Below are 25,983 nucleotides of genomic sequence, written 5' to 3' on the forward strand. Positions count from 1 at the left end.
TTGACAATAGCAGTTGCTAGGTGGTGATTTTCCCACCACTTGTTCCGTGTTTGTCAGTCTACATCTTATTATAAGGAAGTGTCCTCCCTTCTCCCCCTTCTATTTATTTATTTACTTATATTTTAATTATTAATATAGGCTCATGGACTCTAATTTTATTTAATGGAATGTAATTTGTTACTGTCCTTATTTATTTCATGTTCAAATTGTCTGAGATTTGACTAGCAGGAGCCCCTTCAAGCTGATATTCCAGGCTCATCTTGCAAAATTATTTTCCTAGTTTTTTTTTTTCTTTCTTTCTTCTAGAAATGTTACAGTTTTAAGTAGTTCTTACATTTATTTATTTTATTTTATTTCTTTTATCCTCGCCCGAGGACATTTTTGCATTTATCCTCAGATAGAGCCAGAGGGGGAGAGAGAGAGGAGAGAGAGAGAGAAACATCAATGTGAGGGAGACACAGCGACTAGTTGCCACCCACAACAACCCCAGCCAGGGCCAGGGACAAACTGCAACCGAGGTGCATGCCCTTAGTGGGAACCGAACCCGGGTCTCTCTGGTCCTCGGGCCAACCCTCTAACCACTGAACCAAACTGGTCAGGACCAGTTCTTACATTTAGATCTATGAACCAGTGGAAGATGATTTTTGTAGAAGGTATAAGGTAGGGGTAGATGTTCACTTTTTCCATATGAATATCTAGTTGTCTAATCCCATTTACTGAGAAGTCTTACTTTTCATAATTGTGTTGGCTTGGCACCTGTTTTGAAAATCATTGACCATGTGTGTGTGGGTGTTTTTGAATGGTCTGTTCTATTCCTTGATTTATGTGCACATCTTTTCACAGTATTGAACTGTCCTCATGACTGTTGATTTATAGTAAGTTTTTAGTCAGATAAGGCATTTCAACTTTGTTTTTCTTTATGAAAAGTGCTTTATTTTAGATTATTTACACTTATATATATGTTTTAGAATCTGCTTGTCAATTTCTACCAAATATATCTGAGAGTTTGATTGGAATTTTTAAAAAAATATTTTTTCTTACAGCTGCATAGTGCTCCATTGTCCATATGTACCACAGCTTTTTTATCCATTTGTCTACTGATGGACATTTGGGCTGTTTCCAGATCTTAGCTATTGTAAATAGTGCTGCTACGAACATGGGGGTACACATATTCTTTCTGATTGGTGTTTCAGGCTTCTTAGCGTATATTCCTAGAAGTGTGATCACTGGGTCAAATGGCAGATCAATTTTTAATTTTTTGAGGTACCACTATATTGTTTTCCATAGTGGCTGCACCAGTCTGCATTCCCACCAGCAGTGTCCTAGAGTCCCCTTTTCTCCACACCCTCGCCAACACTTGTTGTTTGATGATTTGTTGATGGCGGCCATTCTGACAAGTGTGAGGTGATACCTCATTGTTGTTTTAATTTGCATATCTCTGATGATTAGTGATGTTGAGCATTTCTTCATATGTCTCTTAGCCATTTGTATGTCCTGTTTAGAGAGGTGTCTATTTAGTTTCTTTGCCCATTTTTTAATTGGGTTCTTAATCTTTCTTTTGTTGAGCTGTATGAGCACTCTATATATTTTGGAAGTGGAGTACAGACTGACAGTCCCCAGAAGAGGGGGTGGTGGAGAGATAAACCACAGAACTTATATGCATGTATGCATGAACAATGGACATGGACAACAAAGCTGGGGACAGGGCAGGGAAGGAGGGGGAGGGGGGATCAGTTAGGGGGGAGCAGAAACATCTGTAACAAAAATAAATTAATTAATTTTAAAAAATTAAAAAATTAAAAAAATAAATATTTTTTTTCTTGTTCTGGCCAGTTTGGCTCAGCAGTTAGAGCTTCAGCCCACAGCTCAGAGAGACCCAGGTTCAGTTCCCACTAAGGGCACGTACCTCGGTTGCAGTTTGTCTCCGGCCCTGGTTGGGGTCATGTGGGTGGCAACCAGTCGATGTGTCTCTCTCACATCGATGTTTCTCTCTCTCTCTTCCTCTTTCTCTCCCTCTTACTTTTTCTGAAGATGAATGCACAAATGTCCTCTGGTGAGGATAAAACAAAAGAAAAAAATATATATATTTTTTATTGATTTTAGAGAGAGAGGAAGGGAGAGGGAGAGAGAGATAGAAACATCGATGAGAGAGAACACTGATTGGCTGCCTCCTGCATGCCTCCCACTGGGGATCGGGCCCACAACCTGGGCATGTGCCCACAACCTGGGCATGTGCCCTGACCGGGAATCGAACTGGCAGTCTCTTGGTGCATGGGTCAATGCTCAACAACTGAGCCACATCGCCGGGCTGATTGGAATTTTAACTGTAGATAAATGTAAGGAGTTGCCATCTTAACAATACGGTTTTCCAATTGAAGAATGTAGTATGTTTCTCTGTTTAAGTCCTCTTTAATTTCAATGGTTTGTATTTTTTCAATATGGGTATCTTGGATGTTTTTGTTAGATTTGTTCCTATTTTATCTTTTTTTGGCACTAAAGTAAGTTGAGGGTTTTTTGTTTGTTTTTTTTAAATGTTGTTTTTGAAATATTCGCTGCTTTGGTACTGATTTTCTGAAAAGTTTATTTTGTTTTATGATGAATGGGTATTGAATTTTGACAAAGGCTTTTTGTGAATCAGTTTAGTTTATCATATTGTGTTTCTTCTTTATTGTGTATATGTTTATTAGGTCCATTTGGTCTGTAGTGTCATTTAAATCTGCTGTTTACTTATTGAGTCTCTGGATGATCTATGCATTGTTAAGAGTAGGATATTACAAGTCTCCAAATATTATTGTAGTGCTGGGGGTTTTGTTTGTTTGTAGTTCTGTTAGTATTTGCTTTATATATTTAGGTGCTCTGACACTGGGTGCATACATATTTATAATTGTTGTCTTCTTGACAGATTGACCCCTTTATTAGTACATAATCCTTTTCTTTGTGTCCTTCTACCATTGTTAGCTTAAAGTCGGATATAATATAACTACTCCTGGCTTTTTTTTTAGTTGCCATTTATCCCTTTTCATCCCTTTACTCGTAGATAGTTTGTGTCTTTCAAGCTAAAGTAAGTAAGTCTCTTGTAGGCAGCATATGAGCATATGGTTGGATCTTATTTTTTAAATCAATTCAGCCATTCTGTGTCTTCTAATTGCAGAATTAATCTATTTATGGTTAACATCATTATTGATAGGGACTTACTGTTGCTATTTTGTTCATTGTTTTCTGACTGTTTTGTAGATCCATTATTTCTTTTCTTTTCCTACTGTTGTCTTTTACGATTTGATGACTTTTTGTACAGGTATGTTTTGACTTCTTTATCATGATCTTTTGTATAACTACTACAAGTTTTTCCTTTGTGATTACCATGAAGCTGACATAAAATACCTTATTTTATAATGCCTTATTTTAAGTTTATAACAACTGCCCTGGCCGGTTTGGCTCAGCGGTTAGAGCGTCGGCCTGCGGTCCTGAGAGACCCGGGTTCGGTTCCCGCTAAGGGCGCGTACCTCGGTTGCAGTTTGTCCCCGGCCCTGGTCAGTTGTGTGGGTGGCAGCCACTCGATGTGTTCCTTTCACGTCGATGTTTCTCTCTCTCTCTCTCTGTTCCCCTCTCTCCCTCCCACTCTACCTGAACAAAAAATGGAAAAATGTCCTCGGATGAGGATAAAAAAAAAAAAAAAAAAAAGTTTATAACAACTTAGCTATGGTAGCATTCTTAAACTTTATGCTTTTACTTCCTGATGCCCCTCACATTTTAGAATATTAATGTTATAATTTACATATTTTTATATTGTGTATTCAGTAACAAATTATTATAATTGTGGCTATTTTTAATACTTCTTTTTTTTTTAACTGTTAAGCTAGAGTTGTAATTATGTACCACTATTACCATATTAGAGAATCTGACTTTGGCTACATATTTACCATCACCAGTGAACTTTATACTAACTTTATATGCTTTTATAATGTTAATGAAAATCCTTTTCCACTTGAAGAACTTTCTTTATCATTTCTTGTAAGGCAGGTCGGATGGTGATGAGCTCAGCTTTTGTTTGCTCAGGAAAGTCTTGATCTCTTCTTCATTTTGGAAGGATAGTTTTTCCAGGTACAATATTCTTGGTTGACAGTTTCTTCTTTCAATATCTTGAATATATAATCTCAATCTCTTGATCTGAAAAGTTTCTTTTGAGAACTTCGTCTGTAGCCCTATGGGGTTTCCCTTCTATCTCATGGGTTGCTTTTCTCTTGCTACTTTCAGAAGTCTTTGTCATTGACTTTTGACAATTTTATTATATGTCTCAGTGTGGCCCTATTCAAGTTCAACATATTTTGGGTCTTTTGGGCCTCATGGATCTGGCACTCCATTTTTCTCTTTGGGAAGTTTTCAGCCATTACTTTAAATATACTTTATGTCCTTTTTTCAGTTCTGCTCTGAGATTCCCATATTGGGTATACAGATAAACCTTATTTTATTCTGCTTTGCTTTATTACACTTCACAGAGGTTGCATTTTTTACAAACTAAAGGCAAGACCCTCTACCAGCAAAAATATGACTCACTTTATCACAGTACTCTCTTGCAGTAGTCTGGAGCCAAACCCACAATATCTTCGAGGTATGTTTGTATTGTTTTTTTGGGTTTTTTTTTTTTTTTTTTTTTTTGCTGTCCCTGAAGTCCATAAGCTTTCTTCAATCTTTCATTCTTTTTGCTTTTAGCTCCTCTAACAGGATAATTTCACTGATTTTTTTTTTCTTAATGGTCGATTCTGCTTCTGAGGTTCCCCATTGAATTCTTTAGTTCAGTCATTGTAGTCTTCAACTCTAGGATTTCTTTCTTTCTTTTTTTCTTTCTGGTTTCTGTTTTTTGTTGAATTTCTTGAATTGTTCATGCATTGATTTTCTGATTTTGTTTAATTGTCTGTATGTTCTTGTAGTTTCCTAAACTTTGTTAAGATGATTATTCTGAATTATTTGTCAGGTAGTTCATAGATCCCCATTTCTTTAGGGTCAGTTATTGGAGTTTTATTAGCTTTGGTGGTATCATGTTTAACTGATTTTATATAATCCTTGATTTCTTGCTTTGGTATCTATGACTTTACAGGTTTGCTTTGGCAGAGACAGTCCTTCACCAGTAGGCTCAGCTTTGGATTCTGTATGTCAGCTGGTAGCATCCTTGGGCAGGTGGGGTTTGCTATCAGAGTCTATTTTTGGGCACAATCACTACATGATCTCTGATGTCAGGGGCGGGGGTGTTGCTTGCTGAGAACAGTTGGATAGGATAACTGACTTGCTTCCCTGCCCATGTACAGCTATAATATGGACTCCACAGTGGCCTGTATTCTCTTGTCAGACTTCCTAGATGGTCAGAACTGGTTGCTATAATCAGCAGCAGGCAGGGCTATGAATTAGCTTGCAGTAGAACTGTTCCAGAGCCTGCACACCTTGTTGTGTGGGGATCCAAATCAGGCAGGACTGTGCACCGAATTCCATGGCTGGATAGAGCCACTGGTTTTACTCTGTAGAGAGGGAAAGACACTGTCTGTACTCTTTGCTCTAGTACCACTGTAAGTGAGGCTGTAGGATAGGCTACGCAATTTCCCATGTGCTCTGGTAAGGTCACCTGGTCAGATGAGCTGAAGGCTCTATTCAGCCTTAGGCAGTCATACAGATCAGTTTCCCTGTCTATGTGGGGCTACCATATAGACCTTGTTTGGAAATCAGGTTAAGCAGAGAAATGTACCAAGTTCCCTGGCCTGATGGACCACTATCCTGGCTTAGGTGGGCAGGGCCTCCATCTGGGCTTTCTGCTCAAGTGCTGCTATAATCAGGGTTGTAGGATGAGATACAGATTCTGGGGAGCTCTGGTTAGGTTTCCTGGTCAGGACAGTGTGGGTGGGACTATAAATTATCTTTCCTGCCTCGGTGGGGCAGCAGAATGGGCCCTAGAGCTGGCAGTGAACTTTGTTTAGGGCAGAACTGCACACCAAGTTCTCTTGTCAGATGGGTCCACCGTACTGGCTCTGCTGACACAGGGCTGCAAGCTAAGCTCTCTGCTCAAGTGCTACTGTACTACGGGTTACAGGGCTGGCTACACAGATTTCCATAGCTCTGGTTAAGTGTCCTGGTTGCCAGGGTTGGAAGTTGTATTCATCAGTGGATGTGGCTACAGATTAGCTTCCCTGCCTGAGCTGAGCCAAAGAACAGACCCCAACGCTGGTAAGTCTCTTATTTTGGAAGCAAATCAGGCTCATCTGTGTACCAAGCTCCCTGGCCAGATGGGGCCACTGGTGTGGCTCAGAGCCATTGGTCAGCCTCTCTGCTTTAGTGCTGCTGGGCTAAGCAGCTTTCAGGGTACTCTAGTCAGGTTTCCTGGCCAGTCAGTCATTCAGGGCTGGAAGCTACATTCAGTGATAGGCAGAGCTATATAAATTAACTTCCCTGTCTGGACAGAGTGGCAAAATACTCCAAGGCCAGCAGGCTCATTGTTTGGGGTCCCAAGTCAGGCAGACCAGTGCCCGCCAAATTCCTTGGTCAGAATGAGCCACTGTCTCTTGGCTCTGCAGATGTGTAGAGCCACTGGTTAGGGTATCTACTTGGGCACTGCTATTGAATAGGAGCCAGTCAGCCAAGATCCCAGCCCTTATTGTTTTAAGCCCCACCCCCTTCTCTGTCACAATCTAATTTGCATGATCAAGCCCTGCAGATTCATGATCCATGTGAGATGAGATCCAAGTGGGCCTACCAAATAGTGACCCACACCACTGGGGTAGCTGGATATTCATTTCCCTTTTTGTCACTTGGGAAACTGTAGGCTCTGGGACAGAGGTGGGGTGGGGGCCCTTTTAGAGCAGTGCTATGTGGGCCTGGAATGGACAATGTGGTCATAGTGTAGCTGCTCCTCTTACTCTTAGAATGCAATCCATCTCAGTCTCAGTCTCTGTTTACAGGAGTTGGTGGAGAGGCACTTAAGATGTATCCCCATGTGCTAGGATTTCCACAATGGTGTCTTGTTCATGAGTAGTTGTTAGCTGGTTTTCTTGTACCGAGGACTGAATTCAAGAACAACGTGTCTCTCCAACTGATGACATCACCCCTCATTGGTTGTGTTCATGGTGGATTGATTGATTGCTCTTTGAATAGGAAACAAATGTTGCATTCTCGAGGTGAACTGTGTGGTTATAATGCTCCCTTTTTTATATTCTTGGATTTGCTAATATTTTCTTAGGAATTTTAATGTCTATATTTAAATGGGATATTGGTCAATAACTTTATTTTTTGTATTATCTTTGTCAGGTTCTAGTATTAGGGTTATGCTGTCCCCATAAAATGAGTTAAAATATGTTTCCTTCCCCCTTTTAGAAAAGTTTATGTAAGATCCTTTTTATTTCTTACTTGAATATTTGAAAAAATTTACCAGTGAAACTATATGAGCTTGGGGTTTTCCTTTGGGGAAGATTTTTGATAATGCATATAGATAGTGGGCTAGAGTGGAAACTTTGATCATTGATTTTATATATTCCCCCTAATATAAACATTTAAAGTTACACATATCTCACTAAGCACCACATTAACTACATACGTCAAATGTGGGTATATTCTATTTCATTATCATTTAGTTCAAAATACTTGTTAATTTTCATGTGATTTCTTTTTGAAATAGTTAGAACTTTTTAATTTTCAAATAGATGAATATTCTGTCCTTCTTACAGTTAATGATTTTTAAATTAATTCCATTGTGGTCACAAACCACACTCTGTCTTGTTTTTATCATTTTAATTTATTAAGACTTGTTTTATAACCTAGCGTATGGTCTGTTTTATTAAATATATTATGTGCACTTGAAAGCCCTGTATATTCTGCAGTTTGGGGAGGTAATGTTTATAAATTTCAATTACATCAAGCAGTTGATGTATTTTTCAGATTCTGTATGTCTTCACTGATTTTTTTTTTTTTTTATAGTTCCATCAGCTGCTGAGATAGGGATGTCAAAATCTGCTATGATTATGGAATTGTCTGTTTTTCTCTTTAATTCTGTCTGTTTTTCCTTACTTATTTTGAACTCTATTATTAAGCACATATACATTGACAATTGCCATGTTTTCTGATGAAATGTCCTTTCATCATTTTGTCAAAGTAGTGCTATATTGATATACAGGCATATCTCACAGATACTGCATTCCGTTCCAGGCCAAAAGTGAGTTATGCTTTACATACAGGTGTGTGTGTGTGTGTGTGTGTGTGTATGTTGTAACATAGTGAAAACATCATAGGTAATATTTTTGCTTTAAACAGTTTTTTACATATTTGAAAGAATTTATGAGGAAAGGGTCTTTTTTGCTTACCATTTCTAGTGCTCATGTTCCTGAACATACAGATTTCCCTCTGATACCATTTTCCTTCAGCTGAAAACTTTCCTTTCGCTGCTCTTGTAGCGCAGGTCTGCCTGTGATGAATTCTCTTGGTGTTCCTTTATCTGAGGATGTCTGTTTCCCTGTCATTCCTGAAGAATGTTTTCTCTGGATGTAGAATTCTGGGTGGAGTTCCCTTCCTCCTCAGCAGTATATTTGGCCTTCATGTTTCTGAACAGAAAGACATTGGTTCTTCAAATTGTTCTTCCCCTATTTCTAATGTATTATATTTTGTTTTCAAGATTTTTTTTTTTTTTTTACCTTTAGTTATCAGGGGTTTGATTGTGTGTGTAGGTGTGGTTTTCTTTGAATTTATCATCCTGTTTGAGGTTTGCTGAGCTTCTTGAATCTGTATGTTTATGTCACCAAATTTGGGAAATTTCTGTCATTGTTTCTTCAAATATTTTATTGCCCTTGAGTTTCCTTTTTGTCTTTGTGGAATGTCAATTACATGCATATTAGACCTTTTGACATTGTCCCCAGATTTCTTAAGCTCTGCTCATTTTTGTTAAGATAAGTCTTTTTTCTCTTTATTCTTCAGGCTAGTTCATTCCTATTGAACTGTCTTCAAGTTCACTGTCATTTTTCTCTGTTGTCTTCATTCCTTTTTAAATTTGTGAATGTTTTATTTCAGGTACTGTATTTTTCATTTGTAAAATTTCCATTTGGTTCTTTTTATACTTTCTACTGAAATACCTACTTTTTCATTTAATTTATGTGTATTTGTCTTTACTCTTATAGTATAGTGAAAATAACTGCATTAAAGTCCTTATATTATCATTCCAACATCTGAGTCATTTTAGAGTTGGCATGCATTGACTGTTTTCCATTCACAACAGACACAATTTCCTGGTTCTTTACATATCAATTAATTTTATAATTTTATATTGTGTGAATATTATCTTATGTAGACTTTGGGTTCTTTTATAAATCTCAGGAGAATATATATTATATGATTCCACATAGATTTGGATAGAAGACTCTTGTCTTGCCTTCTTTTGGCTCAAATTTCAATTCAGTTTTCTTTTCTTTTTTTTTAATTTTCACTCAAGGATATTTTTCCATTGATTTTTATATATAATGGAAGGGAGGAAGAGCAGGGGGAAGAGAGAGAGACATCAGTGTGAAAGAGACACGTTGATTGGTTGCCTCCCGCATGACCCCAACCGGGGCCAGGGATCAAACCTGCAACCCAGGTATGTGCCCTTGACAGGAAATTGAACCCGAGACCATTCAGTCCACAGGCTGACACTCTAACTGCTGAGCCAAATGAGCCAGGGCTCAATTCAATTTTCAAGCCTTTCCTTCACTGTGTTGAGTCAGTCCTGCCCGTGCAGACTTCCAGAGGTAGGCTGAGAACTGTGCAGCTTCATGTTCAGAATTAAAGGCTCCTTCTCTGGCTCTCTCCCCTCCAGGGTTCCCATTACAATCTTTGGTCTGCCTGGGCTCCTTTGCAAGTTTCTCCGGACAATGCAAGAGAGTTTCCATCAGGATTTTAGTCACTCAGGCTGCCATACCACTTTGCAACTGTTGTCACCCTCATGGCAAAATTAGAAAAAGCAAGAGGAAACATCCCTATGGTAGTGCCCTCTCCCAGTTGTCACTTCCCTGCATCTAGTCTGCTGTCATACTCTCTTAGGGTTCTTGGGTGTTTGCATTTAGCATTTTATCCAGAATTTCTAGTTGTTATCAGCAAAATGATGGGCTTTAGTGGCTCACAGTGACTTACTAGAACCAGAACTCTTGTTTTTAGAAACCTGGTTCTTTTCCTGGTTCCATTCTCTACAGTCTGATAAAGAACATGCTATGAACTATAAGACTTCTGTGCCTTTGTTTAATTTATTTATTCTACCTGATGCTTACTTACCTCCTCTATTACCTGAAATTGAATACATTCTTCACAGCCCAGGGAGAAGTCCACCTCTTTTTGTAAAAACTCATCTTGTCCCCCTCCTTTCTCTGAGCCCAAAGCATTTTATTCATACTGGTAGTGGAGTATATGTGTTTCATTCATTCATTATTTTTTCAAATATTTATTAAGTGCTTATTTTATACCACTTTTACTTGCTTATTCTTATAATTAAAATTGAGAGCTTAAAAAACAGTATCAGCTCTCAGGAGGGAGGGGTGCCTTTGTTTAATGGGTAGGGAGCAGGCACACAGAAGCAGATAATCAGAGAGGCTTGTATCTGTGGAATGAGCAAAAAAACAAAAGAAAGAGATATATGAGACATACAAGTTTATCTGGCCACAGTTTTTCTAAGGAAATTGAAATTAGTTCCTGGATGAACAGGAAGTTCACTGATTTTTGATCAGGGTGAATTTTATATATTAAGGTTTTGCCAGAGTTACTGACAATGGAAATAAAATCACTAGAACAAAGTCAAATATGTAAATTGTTATACAAATAAAATAATTTTATAGCAATACAGTGTTATCTTTTAATATTTTCAGTGACCATAACCTGTTTGCTGCGTCACATTTTTCACCTTTGAGAATAGGACTTTAGATTGGGAGATATAAGGAGAACAACACTTTTGGCTCAACACAGGGGGTATTGTCCATTCATTTGGAGAGAAAATTGTGAGTTGAAATGCTTTATTTTGTGGAGGTGGAGACAATAAAGGATATCTGGAAAATTCTGTGAAATATCCTTGGTGATGTTTAAAGAGTTGGTTAATTAAAATGGAGATTAAATCCAGTACTTAGAGTATACATTTACAGTACAGAAAATTAGCAAAAATTTAATAACTATAAAGTTTCTGCCTGTAAATGCTATCCAATAGTGTCCTATATGTCAAAGATTTCTTTCATGAAGCGTTGATTCTTATTTTTCTTTGTAGATGTTTCTTTCTCAGCAAAATAGAAGAGAAACTTACTCTTCCCCCAGACGATGACAGTATGAACATGGATGGAGATGCAGATTCCAGCGACAGGATGGAAGTGCAGGAGCAGGGAGAAGATGTCTGCTCTCTGCTTAAGAGCTGTAAGTTTTCCATGAAAATGAAGATGATAGAGAGTGCGAGAAAGCAGGTGGGTATCCATTTATGTCCTCTACTTCATCACAGCATTCTCTTAAATTAGCTCTACTTTATTTTATTTTTTATCCTTACCTGAGGACGTTTCTCCATTTTTTGTGCAGATAGAGTGGGAGGGAGAGAGAGGAACAGAGAGAGAGAGATCGATGTAAAAGGGACACGTCAAGTGGCTGCCTCCCGCACGACCCCAACCAGGGCCTGGATGAACCCCACCCGAGGTAAGTGCCCTTGATCAGAATTGAACCCACGACTCATTGGTCCGTGGGCCGACGCTCCAACCACTGAGCCAAACTGGCCAAGGCAAATTAGCTCTAGTTTAACTTAGCTTTTCTTTAAAATCTGAATCTTAAAGGTAATTAAGTAGTTAGTAGTTTGTTTGTTTTTCTCTTTGTAAGAAAATAAACACTTACTTAAAATTATCCAGAAAGCCTCAGAGTTTTTATATAGTTGTTAATCATTTCAAAATAATTATTGTCTCTTCTTGAAAAAGAAAATTAGTTTAATATCAGGTTTGATCTTCTTTAGCAAAATGAATGTTTTCCAGTTAGTTACAAATTATATTTAGGTTTAGCTTATGGAATTCTATCATTTGATAATATGACCCTTTTCTTAATATATAACTGTGCTTTACTTAAAAGTTGCATGTAAAGTATTTAAGAGGCCTTAGAAAATGTGACAGTAAGTAGTGCCTCTTCAATTTTTTTGGAATAGTTTAAGAAGGATAGGTATCAAATCTTATTTGATTGATTGTTAGAATTCACTAATGAAGCCATCTGGTCCTGTACTTTTACTTTGTATGAGGTTTTCGATGGTTGTTTTAATTTCCTCACTGTTGATCCGTTTCTTCAGATTTTTCAGTTCTTCCTGCTTCAGTCTAGGAATGTTACATATTTTTAGGAACTTATCCATTTCTTCTAGGTTTTTGATTTTGGTGGCATATAGTCTGTTATAGTCTTCTTGTATAATCCTTTGTATTTCTGTGATGTCTGTGATAACTTTTCCTCTCTCATTTCTGATTTTGTTTGAATCTTGTCTTTTTTTTTCTTAGTGAGTCTAGTCAGAGGTTTGTCAGTTTTGTTTCTCAAGTTCATTAATCTTTTCAAAGAACCAGCTCTTTGTCACATTAGTTTTTTGTACAGTAATTTTTGTTCTTTATTTAATTCTGCTCTAATTTTTATTATTTCCTTTCTTTTGCTGACTTTGGGCTGCTTTTGTTCTTTTTCTAGTTCTTTAAGATAACACTTAGATTGTTTACTGGAGATTTTTCTTGTTTCTTGCGGTAAGCCTGTAATTATATAAACTTCCCTCTTACTATTGCTTTCTCTGCATCCCAGAAGTTTTCCTATATTGTATAGTCATTGTCATTTCTCTTTATGTGTCTTTTGATTTCACCTTTTAGTTCTTTGATGCTGTTGTTTTTTTGTAGCACATTGTTTAATCTTCATATACAGTGTATGGCAAAAGTAGGTTTATAGTTGTGAGTATACAAAACACAAATTTTATTCTTGTATAGTGGAACCTTGGTTCTCAAACTTAATTCATCCTGGAAGGCTGATCGAAAACTGAATCATTTTTTCTCATTAGAAATAATGTAAATGTAGTTAATTTTTTCCAGACCCCCAAATGTCCAATGTACTGTTTAATCTATAAATAAACACTTTAAAAACAAAAAGAACATGAAATGTAAATTAAAATTTTTTTTGTTTGTTTTTTTGTCCTCACCCGAGGACATTTTTCCATTTTTTGTTCAGGTAGAGTGGGAGGGAAAGAGAGAACAGAGAGAGAGAGAGAAACATTGACGTGAAAGGAACACATGGAGTGGCTGTCACCCGCACGACCGACCAGGGCCAGGGCCAAACTGCAACCGAGGTACATGTCCTTAGCGGGAACCGAACCCGGGTCTCTCTGGACCACAGGCCGATGCTCTAACCGCTGAGCCAAACCGGCCTGGCCTGTAAATTAAAATTTAACAAAAGGAAATGAAATGTACAGTAAAAAAATTTAATAATAATGAATATCAACAAAAGCAAAAAAAAAAAACATGAAAATATTCACAGCACAATTTCCTGAGATGTTAACAACATGAGGTTTAGCAGTAAACTGACTCCTACTCATGCCTTCTCTCCTTTGTTTGTTGCCTGAGAGACATGTGACTGATCATACAGGTAGCAGCATGAAAGGGTTGTTGGGTTGAGAACCAAATTGTTCGAGAATACAGACATTCAAGAACCAAAGTTTGACTGTTACAATTATTTATTAATTATTGTATTTGCATCCAAACAACTGCAAAACTACCTTTGCTCTACCGTTTATTTGTCCTGGCAGCTGAGATGTGTCTCCTGAAGGCAGCATATAATTGAGTTTTGTTTTTTGATCCAATCTGCATATATGTGTCTTTTTACTGGTGAATTCAGTTCATTTACATTTAAAGTGATTATTGATATAAGGATTTCCCGTAACCATTTTACTTCTTTTTCCTTATAGCTCCGTCCCTCTGTTGTTTCTTTTCCCTTCTGTGTCTGTCTGTTGTTTTAATTTGGTGGTATTTTTTAATTTCTCCTGTTCACTCTTTTTTTAAGTTGAATGTCTTAATTTTGGGTTTTTGTGTGTGGTTACCATTAGGTTTATGCAAAAGAAAATTTTATATATACAGTAGTCCTTTTTCTTCTAAATGTATCTTATCTCCATTCCCCTTTGCAAATTCAGACCTTTATCCCTTCTCCCTTAAGTTTTTGTTGTCACAAATTATCTCTATGCTGTGAGTTCATTTCCAAATTGCAGTAGCTATTGTCTTCCTCTCTCTTTTTAAATGATTTTACTTTCAACTTTCATGTGATATTGAAGTGTATATTACCCTCTTCTGAAAAAGGGTTGTATTATCCTGTTTCTACCTGCCTGTTGGTGATTTTACTCATAGATTTGTGACCTTTTGTTCTTTGTTTCAGGTAGAATAACCCTCTTGAGAATATCCTGCAAAGGAGGTTTTCTGGTGGTAAATTCCCTCAGCTTCTGTATATCTGGAGAAGTCTATATTTCTCTTTCATATCTAAAAGATAAATTAGCTGAATATATTATTTTTGGCTGGTAATCTCTCTCTCTTTCAGTAGTTCACATATTTGATTCCACTCTTTCCTAGTTTTTACGGTTTCTGCTGAAAAATACAATGATAATCTAATGGGAATTCCTTTGTAGGTTATTGTCTTCTTTGCCCTGGTTACCTTGAGATTTCTTTTTTTTTTTTTTTTCATTAACTTTTGACAGCTTGAATACAATAAGCCTTGGAGAATGCCTTTTTAGATCAAGATAATTAGGTGTTTTCTTTGTTGCTTTGATTCAAGGATCTAGCTGTATTTATAGATTTGGGAAGTTCTCATCAACTATTTGTTTTAATAGCTTCTCTCTTCCTTGGTCCCTCTCTTCTTCCTCTGGTGTGACTGTTATTCTTATATTACTCGTTCTGATGGAGTCATAGAGTTCTCATACAGTTCTTTGTTTATTTTTTTACCATTTTACTCTCAAGTGTCTCTCTTCTTTCATCTGTGACATTACTAGATTTCTATCTTTGATATTATTGATTCTTTCCTTCATCTCTTCAGCTCTGTTTCCTAAGTTCACTAATTCTTTCTTTTCTTTTATTCATTTTAGAGAGGAAGTGAGAGGAAAAGAGAGAGAGAAACATCAGTGAGAGAGAACATCTGTTGGCCGCCTTCTGCATGCCCCCTACTGGGGATCAGGCCCACAACCTGAGCATGTGCCCTGACCAGGAATTGAACAGGCGAACTCTTGGTGCATGGGTCAATGCTCAACCACTCAGCCACACTAGCTGGGCACTAATTCATTCTTTATCTCTTTTATTGAGTTCTTCATCTCTAGAACTTCTATTTTGTTCTTTTTTAAAGGTTTTTTTTTTTTTGTAAAGTACTTTTTTGTTTGTTGATTTTATTTCTGAGTTCATTAAAGGGTTTATCTGTGTTTTTTTGTATCTCATTGAATTTTTCCAGAACTGCTATCTTGAAATCTCTAACATTTAAATCACATATTTTTATGTCTTTATTTTCTGGAGATTATTTTCTTCCTGAGCTGCATTGTTGCCTTAGTTATTTGTAGTATTTCACGGCTCCTGTATGAGCGACACTTCTCTAGTACAGCAGTTGTCAGGAAGCACAATAGTGTACCCCAAGGGTTTTTATTTTGTTTTTTTTAATCTTTATTGTTGATTGTATTACAGATGTTCCTCATTTTTCCACCTTTGACCCCCTCCTCCCCACTCCCACTCCCCTCCCGCCTTTTCCCACACTATTGTCTGTGTCCATTGGTTATGCATATAAGTTCTTTGGTTTATTTCTTCCACCTCCCAACTCCTTTCCCTTTGAGGTTTGTCAGTCTAGCAATGAATTTATACTTCTTAATCCCTTCACCTTTTTCACCCATTCCCCCACCCTACCTCCCATCTGGCAACCAACAAAATGTTCTCAGTATCTATGAGAATGTTTCTGTTCTGCCTGTTCATTTTGTTTGTAGATTCCATTGTCGATAGATATGTATTCATTGCCATTTCGTTTGTTCATATATTTTATCTTTTTCTTCAAAAAGACCCCTCATCATTTCATATAATAATGGTTTGGTGGTGAAGAAATCCTTTAACTTTTTCTTGTCTGGGAAAGTCTTTATATGGCCGTCGATTCTAAATGACAGCTTTGCAGGATAGAGTAATCTTGGTTGTAGGTTCTTGCTTTTCATCACTCTGAATATTTCTTGCCACTCCCTTCTGGCCTGCAAAGTTTCTTTTGAGAAATCAGCTGACAGTCTTATGGGAACTCCCTTGTAGGTAACTAACTGCTTTCCTCTTGCTGCTTTTAAGATTCTCTCTTTGTCTTGAACCTTTTGCATTTTGATGATGATGTGTCTTGGTGTGGGCCTCTTGGGGTTCATCTTGTTTGGGACTCTCTGTGCTTCCTGGACTTGTATGTCTGTTTCCTTCACCAAGTTAGGGAAGTTTTCTGCCATTATTGTTTCAAACAGGTTTTCAATTTCTTGTTCTCTCTCTTCTCCTTCCGGCACCCCCAAGATGTGAATGTTGGCACACTTGAAGTTGTCCCAGAGGCTCCTTACACTATCCTCATTTTATTGGATTCTTTTTTCTTTTTGCTGTTCTGATTGGGCATTTTTTGCTTCCTTATATTTCAAATCAATAGTTTGCTTCTTGGATTTACATATTCTATTGAATCTGTGTAAATTATTCTTTATTTCAGTTAATGCCTCCTTCATTTCTGACTGTGCATCCATCATTTCTGACTGGTCCTTTTTTATGCTCTTGAGCCCCTCATTAAGTTCATTGAGCATCCTTACAAGCAGTATTTTGAACTCAGCATCTGTTAGGTTGCTGATCTCCATTTCGCTTAGTTCTTTTCTTGGGGTTTTATTCTGTTCTTTCATTTGGGACCTGTTTCTTTGTCTCCTCATTTTGGCTGTCTCCCTGTGTTTGTTTCTGTGTATTACTTAACGAGAGGTATAGGGCTAGCTGAGACCAGATGCTGCTTGTCTGAAATAATTTAGGAAAACCTGAAGCAGGATCCAAGTCAGGCCAATCCTATGGTTAAGCAAATGGCAATAGCGTGGGTGGGCCTGAAAGTTGGGTGGGGCGGGACCTCAGGGAATCACCAGGGCAGGGCTACCAGTGTGAGCCAGGGTGCTGGAGTCCCAGATATGGCTTCTGTCTGCCGCCCCAGGGAAGGGCTCACCAAAGGAACAAAGGCCTCTGACAGCACGTTTGTCCCGAAGAAAGCCCCCTCTCCAGCCCTCGCTCCAGTGCCAAACAGCTCAGTTCTTCTCTGTATGTCTCTGGCGCCCCTCGAGCTGCCTCCTCTCCAACCTTAGGAGGAGTGAGTCTGATAAGTCCGTGCGCGGGCCCTTTAGGGAGCTGCCTGGGGCTCCAGCCGCCTCAGCTTCCCTGAGCCTCAGTTCCCGCTGGTTTTTCCAGCCAGAAGTTATGGGGACTTCTCTTCCTGGCACCGCAACCCTTAGCAGGGCATCTGGTGTGGGACGGGGACCCCTCAGTCCTCAGGGAGGACCTTCCCAGCCGAGGTATCCTCCTGATTTTTATCCGCCACACGTCGGTGTGGGACCAGCCCGTCTGCCTCCGCCCCTCCTACCAGTCTCGATGTGGCTGCTGCTTTAATTCCGTAGTTGTAGGACCTTTGTTCAGCTCGATTTCAGGCGGTTTTGAATGATGGTTGTTCTGTAGTTTAGTTGTAACATTGATGTGGTTGTGGGAGGACAAGATACCACGTTTACCTACGCCGCCATCTTGACCGGAAGTCCTCACCCCAAGGGTTTTTAAAACTGTATCCGACTATTTAGTCAGGGGCACTGACCTTTTTTCCCTTAGACTGCCAAATAAAAAATGACAACATCCAACACAAATAACTGTTCAGTGTGAATGCATAAAAATTATACCTATTTTTTTTGTCAGATCATGAATAAATATAGTGTATTTTTTTGTGTGCCACGGAATTTTAGTAATTACTTAACTTGTGCCATGAGATGAAAAGGGGTGAAAACCACTCCTGTAGTAGATTGATAAGAAGTCTTTCTATTTTTTTCCAGAAGGTGGCACTGAAGCCACTAGTTTTCTGTTTTGCATCACTATGGCTTCACAGATCTCTTTTGCGCAGTGGAAGGTGTTCTGTGTTCCCTGGGGAGGTCAGCATGTCCTCTGTGACCAGGTTGCCTCAGTCTCAAGGCACCAACCCAGTGTGGGAGTGTGGTGGGCAATCTGATTCCAAATCCATGAAATCCCAGTGCTGTCCCCAGCATCCCTACGCTACCAGCGGTGCAGCCATGATGGCTGTGGGTGGGGTGAGATGGGAGGGGCTGGCTGGAACCTTTGTGGCTTTGTTCCCTCAGTATTGGTGACTGGCGCACCTCAGCAGCCTCTTTGTATACCTGTCCATCCCTGGTATAAGCTGTAGAGCACACCTGTCACTCAGAGGAAAAATGCTTCTGCGGTTCTAGTTCTCAGGTTCACAGATAATGTGTTCTGTGTCCCAATACTTTCTGCTACAGCTTCTTCTGGGGCCTGCTGCCAGCTCTGGAAGGGGGAGACGGGCCCAGCCAGCCTCTGTGGCTTTTTCTCTCTGCCTGGCACTGGCAGTTGCTGGACAACCATGGCCACACCTCTGTTCTTCATCCCTGCCCAGGTCACTGGGTTCCGCAACGCATGCCAACCACTCCCACAGGAATGCTCACTGTATCTCTTCTGGCCCTGGCTGGAGGGACCGCCAGCGGAGCCTGATTCTTCCCCTCGCCTGAGACCCGCGGCAACCTCCAAGCGGCCTCCCTGGCACCATCTCAGCTCTTCTCCCTTCCCACCCACCTTAAAATGTTTCTGTGCACAGATTGCTCATAGGTGTTTGTGTGTTGAGCAGTGTGTTCATTGTTGAATTATAGCTGTTCAAATTATTGTTACTTCAAGGGGAGAGACCAGAGGGCCCTCTCATGCCACGATTCATTCCTCTGACATCAGACTGTTTCTTTTGAGGTTGATGAAAATGTTCTGGAATTAGACAGTGGTGATGATTGCCCAGCTTTTGAATATATTAAAAGACACAATTACATACTGTAAATGTGAATTATATCCATAATAAATAATAAGACAGCTACATAATTTAAGCTAAGGAGATGGATTAGCTGCTCTAAGGCGAATTGTGTCATACAAAATAAGGAAAGCAGGCTAATTAACAAAAAAATTCTTTTGTAAAATACTTTTATTTCTAAAATTGCATTTATGTCATTGTACTCCTTTCTTCTGTATATAGAATAATTTCTCACTTGCCATGAAACTATTGAAGGAACTGCATAAAGAGTCAAAAACAAGAGACGATTGGCTGGTGAAATGGGTGCACAGCTACTGTCGACTCAGCCAGAGCCGGAGCCAGACCCAGACTCGTCCTGAGCAGATTCTTACTGTGTTGAAAACTGTCTCTTTGTTGGGTATGAGACTGCTCTTATCTATACAAGCTTAAGAATGCTATTTTATATTATAACTCTGTGTCTTCTAAAACTATTATTTGTGTTGCTTTATCTGACATTTGGGAATTAAGTTTTTGTAATTATATTAAATATTCAGAGCCAAGGTACTTTGTAGCTTAGTACTGCTATTGAATATAACATTTGAGGCTTTTATTTCTGTAAAATAGATTTGAAGGTAAAAGTTTAATGCTTACATAAATTATGACTTTAATAGTTTAATTATTTTGAAAACTTTATGTTTACATATTAGAATTACCTTGTAAAAAAAATTAGACATAAGCCCAGGCCCATGTCGCTCAGTGGTTAGAACACTGGCCAATGCAATGAAGGGTTTCAGGTTCGATTCTCTGTCAAGGGCACATACCTGGGTTGCAGGTTCCATCCCTGGCCCCAGTCAGGGTCGTGCAGGAGGCAACCAATCAGTATGTCTCTCACATCGATATTTCTCTTTCTCTCTCTCTCTCTCTCTCTCTCTCTCTCTCTCTCTCTCCTCATTCCCTCCCTTCTATTCTTTCTAAAAATCAATGGAAAAAATATCTTCAGGTAAGAATTAACACACAAAAAATTAAACATGAAAAGCCTTTTCTTCCTCACGTCTTCTCTTTTCATAACACTATAGCCTTTAGGACTCAGGGAAGAAAACCTTTCTCTGTGTGGGTTTTGGACCTGGTGTGCTAGCTTTATGACCATATATCCAAAGGTACATAGGAGCACCATTATGGATCATGCTCCCAACCGTATTCCCAAATTTGACTCTTCAGCAGGAATCAAATCAGAGTATCAGCCTCAATAAATGTGCAAACAAGAAAAGCAGCCTTTCTGTATTGATCCCAGCATCATAAAATCAACCTTATGATGGTTTAAGTAATATTATGGGTTATGTTTTTTGAGATGGGTAGGGAGATAGGAGGAGTGTGCCGATATGAAGATAAAAATTAGTACTCATAACAATAACTGTACTGTTTCAGTAGTTGTAGTTTGGTTGTACTTTGTATCAGCCTTGTGAAATAAGCAGAACCAGTCGTTATGGTCTTAAATCTGAGAGAAATTTGTCAGAGATGGTCATCCGTGGATGAGCAGGTGGTGCAGTTGATGGATCTGCTGAGAGACCACCCTTCCTCTTTTACACCTTCTCACATCTCTGCAAGCTGAACTGCAGCTTGACCAGGGCTGGGGAAGCTTTTCTAGAGCTACACAATAACACAGAGAACCGGACGTTTATTTTTTTTATTTTTTAACTACAGTTGATGTTCAATATTATATTAGTTTCAGGTGTACAGCATAGTGGTTAGATATTTCTAAAACTTACAAAACATTTGATTCCCTCAGTAAATCTTGCACCACCTGACACCATGAATAGTTATTACAACATTATTAACTATATTCCCTAAGCTATACTTTATATCCCCATGGCTATTTTGTAACTGCCAGTTTGTACTTCTTAATCCCTTCACATTTTTGTTTAGCCTCAAAACCCTCCTATCTGGCAGTCATCAGTTTGCTCTCTATACCTATGCGTGTGTTTCTGGTTTTTTTTGTTTGTTTGTTTATTTATTTTGTCCTTTAAATTCCACATGTACTTGAAATTGTATAGTATTTGTCTTTCTCTGTCTGACTTATTACACTTAGCACAGTACCCTCTAGGTCCATCCATGCTGTCACAAATGGTATTTCATTCTTTTTCAAGGCTGAGTAATATTCCGTGGTTTATATGTACCACATCTTCTTTATCCTTTTGTCTTTTCTTTTTCAACTTTATTGTTGACACAATTACAGATGTCCTTCACCACCCCCCCTTTGCCCACCTCCACCCAGCCCTCACTCTTCCCTCTGGCCGTTACCACTCTGTTGTCTGTGCCCATGGGCCATAGATATATGTTCTTTGACTAATTTGCGCCTCATTAATCCAGTTAACTACTCCCTATCCCCTCTGACCTCTGTCAGTCTGTTGCATGTATCCATGCCTCTGGTTCTATTTTGTTCACCAGTTTATTAATTAATTAATTTTTGTTACAGATATTTCGCCTTTTTCCCCCACTGATTCTTCATTTCTGACTGGTTATTTTTCATGGTATTATGGTTTTTTCATGCTGTTGTAGTTCTCACTAAGTTATTTTAACATCCTTATAACCATTAGTTTGAATTGTATATCTGATGTATTGCTTGCCTCCATTTCATTTGGCTCTCTTTCTGGAGATTCCTTCCTTTTTATCATTTGAGATCTGTTTCTTTGCATCCCCATTTTGGCTGTCTCTTTGTGTTTATTTCTATGTATTAGATAGAACTGCTATGACTCCCAGTCTTCATGGAGTAATATATATATTAGGTGTCCTGTGGGACCCAGTGGTGCAGTCTCCTTATTCACGTGAGCTGGGTGCTCTAGGAATGTCTTTGTGTGGGTTATGTGGGCCCTCCTCTTGTAATTGAGTTTTGATTGCTGTTGTCACCATTTATGAGACGCTGTGCAGGGGCTGCCCCTAGGCCAGGATTGTTCCCAGCATGGTCCAGTGCCTGACAGAGTTCCCCCTTTTGGTGTGCTGCTTGTGTAGCTAGTTGGGTTGAACTGTGGTGTGGTGGGGTCTGAAGCCCACCCCTGATTGTGTTGATTCTGGGTCCCCTTGAATGGGTTCAGGTATAGGCTGCTGTCCTATGTTGTGTGTAACAGCCTTGGCTGCCTGTCTGGAGCTACCACGCTGTTCACTGTTTGTATCTGCATCTAATGTACCTGAATGTGCGCGAGAGGGACCAATCTGTGTGAAAGGGTTGGCTTCTTCCGGCTTAGAGCTAGAGACAAATCTGTGATAAGACCGAGGCTACCTGAGGTTCACCACCCTGTCAGCTACTCTGAGTCTACCAGCAGACAGGATCTCCCCACCAATTCCCACTGTCAGATGCCACGTGGGCACCTCTTCCTGTCTCTCTTGTAATGGGTTGAGGATCCCTGTGTGGGGTTGAGGCCCCATAGTCCTAGGGAAAAGGACCTCCAGGGCTGCCCAGCTTCTCAGCTACCCCTGCACCCATGTAAGGTGGCTCTTCCTTTCACATCTCCACCCTTCCTACAAATATCTCTGTGGCTTCTTCTTTAGTTTGTTGTTGTACTATTTCAGAGCAGCTATTCTTCACTGATTTTTCAAGTTGATTGCTCTGTAATTTCACTGTAAATCCAGTTTGGGGCTGGGAGCAAGTATGTGCATCTTCCAGATACTCTGCAGCCACCTTGGAAAGCTCCTTTCCTTTTTCTTTTGATTGGAATATTTAATCTATTTACATTTAAAGTGATTAGTGATCATACGTAGTTATAGCCATTTTATACTTGTTTTCTGATTGTTTTTTGTAGCTCTTCTCTGTTCCGTTTTTATTCTCTTGTTCTCTTTTTGTGTGTGTTGATGACTTTCTGTGGTGTGGTATTTGGATTTCTTTCTCTTTATTTCCTGTATATCTCTTGTAGACTTTTGCTTTGTGGTTACCTTGTACTTCATATATAACAAGCTGTGTTTATAGAAGTCTGTTTTTTTGCTTTAATCCTCACCCAAGGATAGTTTTCCGTTTATCTTCAGTCAGAGCAGGAGGTGGGGAGAGAGAGAGAGAGAGAGATGTGAAAGAGACACATGGACTGGTTGCCTCCCTCACAACCCCATCCAGGGTCAGGGGTTGAACCACAACGGAGGTATGTTCCCTTGACCAGAATCAAACCTGCAACTCTTTGGTCCACAGGCCAATGTCTAACCTCTGAGCCAAACCGGCCAGAACTATAGAAGTCTATTTTAAGTTAATTGTTGCTTAAGGTTTGAGATATTCTAAAATTACTACCAGTTTTACGCACCTCCTCCATGTTTATATTTTTGTCGTTATTTTTTACTTCTTTTGTGTTTGTGTGTATCCCTTAATTTACTGTTGCATTTACACATGATCTTTCTACTTTTGCCTTCTTAACCTATATACTACTTTTAATGTTCATTGATCTACTGATTTTATTGTTTGCCTTTGTCACTTAGAATTTTTTCTTTGCAATATTTTTTTATTCATACATTTTTCTTCTTGAAGAAGTCCCTTTAACATGTCTTATAATACTGCTCTGATATTGATACGCTCCTTCAGCTTTTTTTAATCTGGGAAGAACCAGACATTTATTTATTTTTAAATCTTTATTGTTGACTGTAGAATGTATTACAGATTTTCCTCATTTTTCCCCCATTGACCCGCTCCTCCCCACTCCCGCCCCCCTCCTGCCTTTCCCACACTATGGTCTGTGTCCATTGGTTATGCATATAAGTTCTTTGGTTTATTTCTTCCCAACCCCCAACCGCTTTCCCTTTGAGGTTTGTCAGTCTAACAATGGGCCCTGGCCGGTTTGGCTCAGCGGTTAGAGCATCAGCCTGCGGTCCACAGTCTAGCAGTGAATTTGTACTTCTTAATCCCTTCACCATTTTCACCCATTCCCCCACCCCACCTCCCATCTGGCAACCAACAAAATGTTCTCTGTATCTATGAGAATGTTTCTGTTCTGCCTGTTCATTTTGTTTGTAGATTCCATTGTCGATAGATATGTATTCATTGCCATTTTGTTTGTTCATATATTTTATCTTTTTCTTCAAAAAGACCCCTCATCATTTCATATAATAATGGTTTGGTGGTGAAGAAATCCTTTAACTTTTTCTTGTCTGGGAAAGTCTTTATATGGCCGTCGATTCTAAATGACAGCTTTGCAGGATAGAGTCATCTTGGTTGTAGGTTCTTGCTTTTCATCACTCTGAATATTTCTTGCCACTCCCTTCTGGCCTGCAAAGTTTCTTTTGAGAAATCAGCTGACAGTCTTATGGGAACTCCCTTGTAGGTAACTAACTGCTTTCCTCTTGCTGCTTTTAAGATTCTCTTTGTCTTGAACCTTTTGCATTTTGATGATGATGTGTCTTGGTGTGGGCCTCTTGGGGTTCATCTTGTTTGGGACTCTCTGTGCTTCCTGGACTTGTATGTCTGTTTCCTTCACCAAGTTAGGGAAGTTTTCTGCCATTATTGTTTCAAACAAGTTTTCAATTTCTAGTTCTCTCTCTTCTCCTTCTGGCACCCCCAAGATGCGAATGTTGGCACGCTTGAAGTTGTCCCAGAGGCTCCTTACACTATCCTCATTTTATTGGATTCTTTTTTCTTTTTGCTGTTCTGAATGGGCATTTTTTGCTTCCTTATATTTCAAATCAATAGTTTGCTTCTTGGATTTACATATTCTATTGAATCTGTGTAAATTATTCTTTATTTCAGTTAATGCCTCTTTCATTTCTGACTGTGCATCCATCATTTCTGACTGGTCCTTTTTTATGCTCTTGAGCCCCTCATTAAGTTCATTGAGCATCCTTACAAGCAGTATTTTGAACTCAGCATCTGTTAGGTTGCTTATCTCCCTTTCGCTTAGTTCTTTTCTTGGGGTTTTATTCTGTTCTTTCATTTGGGACCTGTTTCTTTGTCTCCTCATTTTGGCTGCCCCCCTGTGTTTGTTTCTGTGTATTAATTAACAAGAGGTATGGCGCTAGCTGAGACCAGATGCTGCTTGTCTGAAATAATTTAGGAAAAACCAGAAGCAGGATCCAAGACAGGCCGATCCTATGGTTAAGCCGATCCTATGGGTGGGCCTGAAAGCTGGGTGGGGCGGGGCCTCAGGGAATCACCAGGGCAGGGCTACCAGTGTCAGCCAGGTTGCTGGAGTCCCAGATATGGCGACTGTCTGCTGCCCCAGGCAAGGGCTCACCAAATGAATAAAAGCCTCTGATAGCACATTTGTCCCGAGAAAGCCCCCTCTCCAGCCCTCGCTCCAGTGCCAAACAGCTCAGTTCTTCTCTGTATGTCTCTGGCGCCCCTCGAGCTGCCTCCCCTCCAGTCTTCGAAGGAGTGAGTCCAATAAGTCCGTGCGCCGGCCCTTTAGGGAGCTGCCTTGTCAGCTTCCCTGAGCCTCAGTTCCTGCAGGTTTTTCCAGCCAGAAGTTATGGGGACTTCTCTTCCGGGCACTGGAACCCTGAGCGGGGCACCTGGTGTGGGACGGGGGCACCTGGTGTGGGACGGGGAACCCTCAGTCCTCAGGGAGGTCCTTCCCAGCCGAGGTATCCTCCTGATTTTTATCCGCCACACATGGGTGTGGGACCCGCCCCTCGCGCCTCCGCCCCTCGCGCCTCCGCCCCTCGCGCCTCCGCCCCTCGCGCCTCCGCCCCTCGCGCCTCCGCCCCTCGCGCCTCCGCCCCTCGCGCCTCCGCCCCTCGCGCCTCCGCCCCTCGCGCCTCCGCCCCTCGCGCCTCCGCCCCTCGCGCCTCCGCCCCTCGCGCCTCCGCCCCTCGCGCCTCCGCCCCTCGCGCCTCCGCCCCTCCCTCCCTCCTACCAGTCTGGATGTGGCTGCTGCTTTAATTTTGTAGTTGTAGGACTTCCATTCAGCTTGATTTCAGGCGGTTTTGAATGATGGTTGTTCTGTAGTTTAGTTGTAACTTTGATGTGGTTGTGGGAGGACACGATACTGCATTTACCTACGCCGC

At 40.0% G+C, this 25,983-nt stretch overlaps 1 protein-coding gene across 1 annotated transcript in view; it reads left to right on the plus strand.

The window, feature by feature from the left end:
• The window catches only part of PRKDC (protein kinase, DNA-activated, catalytic subunit), a 261,857-nt gene that overhangs the window by 186,934 nt on the left and 48,940 nt on the right, over window positions 1-25,983 (plus strand). The window contains exons 69-70 of the mRNA XM_036264464.1: window positions 11,246-11,435; window positions 19,258-19,432. Of these exons, the coding sequence (XP_036120357.1) occupies window positions 11,246-11,435; window positions 19,258-19,432 (365 nt within the window). The remainder of the gene's footprint in view (window positions 1-11,245; window positions 11,436-19,257; window positions 19,433-25,983) is intronic.

This window comes from Molossus molossus, unplaced genomic scaffold, assembly GCF_014108415.1.
Source record: "Molossus molossus isolate mMolMol1 unplaced genomic scaffold, mMolMol1.p scaffold_m16_p_16, whole genome shotgun sequence".
Taxonomy (NCBI): Eukaryota; Metazoa; Chordata; class Mammalia; order Chiroptera; family Molossidae; genus Molossus; species Molossus molossus.